Below are 6,000 nucleotides of genomic sequence, written 5' to 3' on the forward strand. Positions count from 1 at the left end.
ACAGTGTTATCACTGCTTTCTCCCTTGCTTGTCCACATCTGTTTTGACTAAGCCTTCATTCTCCAAGCACATCCCCAAACTTCCTTGTCCTTGTTCTACATCTACCTCACAATCTCACAGTGAACAAGGGGACAAGCACCTGTTACGGCTTTCCTTTACTCTGTCCTTCCCTTCTTGAGGGTTGGGAACTGGGGGCTAGAAATGCAAAAATTCCATTGGTTATGTCTATTTCTGGAATGTCTTCTCTGAGAATTTTAGCTCACTCATCTTCCCTAGAAGAGCGTGAACTGTCCAGTAGGTCTTGTTGTGGTATGCCAGGGGTGTAGACTGTGGATATTAACCCCTAACCTCTCTAGGGTATTAACTGTTGCTTGGGAGTTGCCCTAGAAGCACCAGCATCAGAGCAAGAGCTCAGAATTTAAGGGGATAGGGGAAAGTTAGCCAGCCATATAGCTGAGAAGGTAACCAAGCACCTTCTGGAAGATGGAGCTAGAAGCAGCTGGATGTAGTTACCTCTCCACCTTAATATACAGTTACACTGTTCACCAAAACTGTTCCCCTCCAGCCCAGAGGGTAATAAGACTTCCCAGCCCGAGCAAACAAAGTCCCACCTCATTATTGTGTCTCCACGTTCCAGTACACACCTTTCTGGGCCTTTTGGGGTAGGTGAGTGCTCTTCTTGTGTGTGCACTTATCACCTAGGGCAGAAAATAAGTTTAATTTATATGCAAACATATTTTGTACATTTTTTCTTTATGCATAAGTTTCTAGTTTTATACTCTTTCCATGTCTATGCCAACACCACCCTTCCAGCTTTTTTTTTCCTTTTCTGACCTTCGGTTGTCCCATGTTGCTTCCCTACACTTGGTAGTTACATTTTGTCTTATTTCAACTTTTGATTTGAAATAAAACATGAAACTCGTTATCTTGTGGTGTCTTATCCATGCGTAAGAGAGAGGTGGGATGGTGGTGGTGGGCCCATGTCTGCTACTGTAGCACCACCAGTGGGAGATTAGGAAGCCAAGCCCACGGCTTTCAAGGAGGTGGGAAGTAGGCACACCATATACCACTCTGGTGCGGCACTGCAGCCAGAGCAGGCGGGAGCACCGCGAACCTGTGCCACACACACGCCAAGGAAAGCAGGAGAAAAAGAAACGCTCCCCTACCCACCAGCTCTTATACTAGATGATCATAAACATTCTAACATCCATCTCCCCCTTAGGAATGTGTGAGAGGCTGTGTTGAAGGGAAGATAAATACACAGAGTCTTTTGAATCTCTATCAAATGTGGTTTTTATTCAACTGACAAGCACTTTTCTACAGCTGCACTTGTGGAACATCACATGGCAAAAACAGGAGTTTTCTCTAGACTTTTTTTTCTTTTTTTTAACCTTATTAAAAATGAGATTGGTCCTAAAAATATAGAAAGAAATAAATTTAAATTCACAAAAAACTGTACATTATCAAAAAGTCACTAAAACACCACATTTGGTTATATAAAAAGTCAGTCCCTTTTGTTGTAAAAGGAACATGGGAACTTGGTGGTGGTGATGGTACGTAGTTTCTTCCTGTTACCAGACTGATAGGGGGAGGGGGTGGGTTTTTGTTTTTGTTTTTTTAAACCTGCCTTCCCTACCAAATACTCGATTTTCAAGAAGAGAAAATCCACCTAGCTCAAGGGGCAGTGAAGATGAGGAAAGAAAAGTGAGAAATGGCCCCTTTGATCAAGCCCTACTCCTATCCCACACCCCCCTTCAACCCATACCTCTTCAAGCTGAGGCTAGGACTCCCACCCCATGTTAAGAGCGCCTGGTCCCTAGAGAAAGAGATGGAGCTGGGAGAGGAATACAAAGCAGGAACAAATGAGATTTCACTCCCCCAATCTGCCTCACCTCCAATAATAAAATTAGTACATTTTATACCAGGGGAAAACTGCCACGAGGAAAAGGAGTAGCCCCCATCTCTAACAGTTCCAAATATTTAACACAAAGTTTGTTACAGCGCAGTTATTTAGATAAAATATAAATATTTATGCATAATATAAAGTCAAATATTCTTCAATCCACCTCTTATTTCAAAGCAAAAAAAAAAATCAAATAAAATTAAAAGTTTTGAGGTTTATCTGACAGAAAAGGCGACTTTAGAAATAGGCTATGGGGGAGAAGGAACGCAAAAGAGTAAGAGGCTGCCCCAGAACCCATACCGCCCCCACCCTGTTCAGTGGCTACTCAGTGCTGCCAGAAGTACAAGGAATGCTCTGCCTCACCCGGCACCCCCGCTTCACCAAGGGAACGTTACTTGGATGCCTCAGCTCTCTGCTTGGGCCAGCCAGCCAGCAACCACCTCCCCAGTGCAAGTACCCGTAATCTCTGATGGGAGGGGCTCTGCTGAGCAGGAAAACAGGGGACCAGGAGCCCATGGCTGTAGCAGGGAGTTAGCAGCTTTCCTCTCACATGATGGGGGGGCCCGGCATAATCACATGTAGGGCAGTGGTGGACCCAGAACCCCTCCCTCCCTAGTCTCCTGTGCTCCGGAGTGTCTGCTGCTGGGGAAGGAGTCCTGGGGGTATGAAGTAGGGAAAGCAAGCACAACTAAATCCACAGAAGCTCATGGGATTAGGAAAAGATCCAGTTCTACCCCTCTCCCTGAAAAAGCTTAAAACTCAAAGCTACTGAGGAGAGAGAAAGTTCCTGCTGAAAGATTGCACAGTTTGAAGAGGCTAGAACAGAAACCACCAGGAGAGAGGAGAGACATGGCCTTGTCCCCAGATAAACTGTTCCTTGTGGTTTCCCAAAGACAAAAAAGTGATGGTTGGAAACAATGGGAAAGTTGGGAATAAAAAGAGATACTTGGGAAAACTGAATGGATCTCACTAAACAATACAGGGGCACTATCACATCGTTCTGTCTCTCTCTCTCTCTCTCTCTCTCTCTCTCTCTCTCACACACACACACACACACACACACACACACACCTCTCTTCTCTCCGAGACTGGTCATTGCTACCTGGCCTCCATCTTGGGGTGCACCCAAACTCAGCAGTAGTTGTCCCTGAGGAGTTCCCAAGAGGGAGGTTTGGGTAAGAAGAGGGGAAGGAGGCTGGAAGGCTTAGGATGCCTCCCTACCCGCTCCCCAGCTACTGAGTTTCAGAAAAGGCTGGAAACTCAGCACGTGAGGAGCGTCCGACATCAATAGAGGGGATAGCTATTGGCAGGAAGATGGAGACAGAAAGACAGGGACCACTGAAGATTTTTTTCCTTTGAAGGGAAAAAAAGATGTGGAGGAAGAGAAAGGGAGGAACCCGTACACGATAATTTTACATTAGATGAAGAAAAATCTGAATAATGGGGGAGAGGTCTACTGAGAGAAAGCGAGACGCAGGAGAGGGACTGAACATGGAAGCAGCATGTCCAGGGCCCGGTGTCCGGCTCGACACACTTGGGAGTTAAGTCCACTTTACTGGCCGTCACTACGGGTCCGCACACAGTACAGAGTGTTTCTCGGTTTCACACATTCACTAGAACTATTGCTATTGTTAAATAGCCCCAGAATGCTGGGGCACATACAGGGCAGGAGAGAGGAAGCTGGGAGGAGGAAGCGGGGGATGGCTTTTCCCTCCCAATTTTCAATAAGGAAATAAAACAGAAAGGAAAAAGTATTTTTTTCTTTCTTTTTTTGGCTTTCAGTCCAGAAGGACCTCATCTCTGCCCCTCTTATCTGAGGAGCAAGAGGAGGAAAGGGAGAAAGGCATGGGGACAGGAGGATATGGGGTGCTGCCAAGGATCAGGTCAAAAATCATAGCATATCTGACTCTTGAATCTCGACCCCAGGCAGCATCAGCAGGTGAGAATGGCAGGTTTTCTATCTTTTTTCTGGAGGGAGGGGGATGCCACAGCATGAGCCCACCCCCGCCTCACAGATTAGCCTGTTTTCCCTGATGAAACTCCTCCCAGCGGCTCTCAAAGAAGCGACGCATGATGTGCCCAGCCTTGCCCACTTCAGAGTCGTCTTCATTGAAGGTCTGGCAGTTGTCAAAGACCAGAAGGGCATCGGCTGCAAATTCCTCAGAGCTCGTATACCTAGGCAGAGGTAGAAGCTGAGCTGTGAGTTGGAAGGAGTTATGGCAATGACAAATAAGAGCTGGAAGTTGACCTATGTCTACTTACCCTCCCCGAAGCAGCCGTTCCCGCATGGTGGAAAAATCCATGGGGTTTTTGATGATGCGCCGGTATCCACTCACCAACCGTGGGTTCACAGGTTCCAGGAAAGGCCATGCTGCATCATGGGACTCCATCTCCATTAGGATAATCCTATTGTTACAGGAACAGGGACAGCTGGACCTCAGGGTGCAAATGCACTGACTCCTCCCAGCCCTTTCCTCTAGCAAAGGTAGAGACAGCTGTTTCCACAATTCACTCAACTCACTCGCAAAATGTGAGATCACTGTGGTGGCTTCTCATAGAGAGTCGCCGCCGTTTGGATGGGGACAGTCCTTCCAAATACCGAGGCACTGCCAGGCTTTCTCGGCCCCTTGACAATACTCGGCGTCGACGGCTGTCACCCTCTGGGAAGTTCAGTACATAACCACTTTTCCGTTTCTGGCCTCGCTTTGGGAAACCAGGCTGCTGAGTGAGTTCTCCTTCTACCTGCTGAGGACAGGAGAAAATGGCAAGATTAAAAACAGTTGGAGACATACTCTGCTGCTCTTCAGTTTATTATAATCCTTGTCTAGGTGTGATTAAGACTTCAAGATACTTTCATATTTATTCTTATAACCCAGTAAAATAGTTTTTGTGATACTGAAGGTATAGAACTCAGCATGGAAGATGGCAGGCAGGCTACACAGACCCTTTTCAACAAAGAAAAAGAGAAAGCAACTGACAGAGATACAGAAGATAATCCTGGGGCCTTGAGCTTTGAAAGGAAGGATAAAGAAGTAGATTAAATACCAACTAGTAGAAGAACCTAAATGAAAACGGTAGATAAAGGAGACAAATGGGAGCTGTGGGTGGCTGGCTGTCCTGACAGCATGGCCAGTCTGAATATTTACAAGTGGCATTAGGACCTGGGCAGTAACCTAGCAATCAGTCCAGCTCAGCAGGGCTCCATGGACAACTATACTGGTGGCTGATGACTAGAAAACAGCCAGTAAGGAGACAAACTGAGCTGTGGATTTTCAGCTATCCTGAGGGTACACCCATTTTGAATATCTGCAAGTGGGGTTTGGATACCAGTGACCTACCAATAGGCTGTGCTTCCTGAGGACACCATGGGTAACCACACTTGAGGCTGACAACTGGAAAGATGCTATATTCCCCTTGTTACTCTTATACCCCACACACTCTTGGTGAATGGAGGTGTAGCCATCCCCCACCTCCACCCACGTTCTGGACTGGCAGAAATTCCATCCCAGTCTGTGCCCCGACAGAGTCTGGGTGTCTGGCCCCTCCCAGTTCTGTCTTTGTTTTTAAATTATTTGTTTTTCCTTCCTTTTTTTTATTTTTTCCTTTTCCTTTTCTGGGTTCTGTTTTTTTTTTTTTTTTCCTCTCCCCTATTCCTAGTTCGCATCATTTTTTTCTTTCCTTTGGTTCCTCCCATCCCATTTTTTCTTTCTGCACTTTTCTCATTTGTTTAAAAAAATTATTCTTTTACTCTTGCTCTTTTCTCTTATTTCTCCCTCTACAGATATTGTGAGACTTTTTCTTTTTCTATTTAGATTTCGTCTTTTTAAAGTATTTCTTTAAATATTTTCTCACTTATTGTTTTTTGTGGTATATATATTTATTTTAATTTTTGTCTGACTGAGTGGGAGACAGTAACTGTTTCCACATGACCCAATCATACCTATCTCTTGCAGCCCCACTGAATGAGGGCCCCCACTTGCTTCTGCACCAACTGACCAGTGACAGATGACAGCCAGTATCAGCCCAATTCACCTTTCACTGCTCTTCATGAACAACTAACAGAGATCTGTGCACACGTACTCATTCTCTATCACACC

The 6,000-nt window shown here is 45.7% G+C and overlaps 1 protein-coding gene across 1 annotated transcript in view; it reads right to left on the reverse strand.

Annotated features, from left to right (window-relative positions):
- Window positions 1-3,912: 3,912 nt before the first annotated feature.
- The window catches only part of BAZ2A (bromodomain adjacent to zinc finger domain 2A), a 32,966-nt gene continuing 30,878 nt past the window's right edge, over window positions 3,913-6,000 (reverse strand). The window contains exons 28-30 of the mRNA XM_042782853.1: window positions 4,425-4,648; window positions 4,166-4,309; window positions 3,913-4,078 (exon numbers count right to left, since the gene is read on the reverse strand). Coding sequence (XP_042638787.1) covers window positions 3,913-4,078; window positions 4,166-4,309; window positions 4,425-4,648 — 534 coding nt within the window. The remainder of the gene's footprint in view (window positions 4,079-4,165; window positions 4,310-4,424; window positions 4,649-6,000) is intronic.

Source organism: Orycteropus afer, unplaced genomic scaffold (assembly GCF_000298275.1).
Source record: "Orycteropus afer afer isolate SDZICR_OR568_19922 unplaced genomic scaffold, OryAfe1.0 scaffold00490, whole genome shotgun sequence".
Taxonomy (NCBI): Eukaryota; Metazoa; Chordata; class Mammalia; order Tubulidentata; family Orycteropodidae; genus Orycteropus; species Orycteropus afer.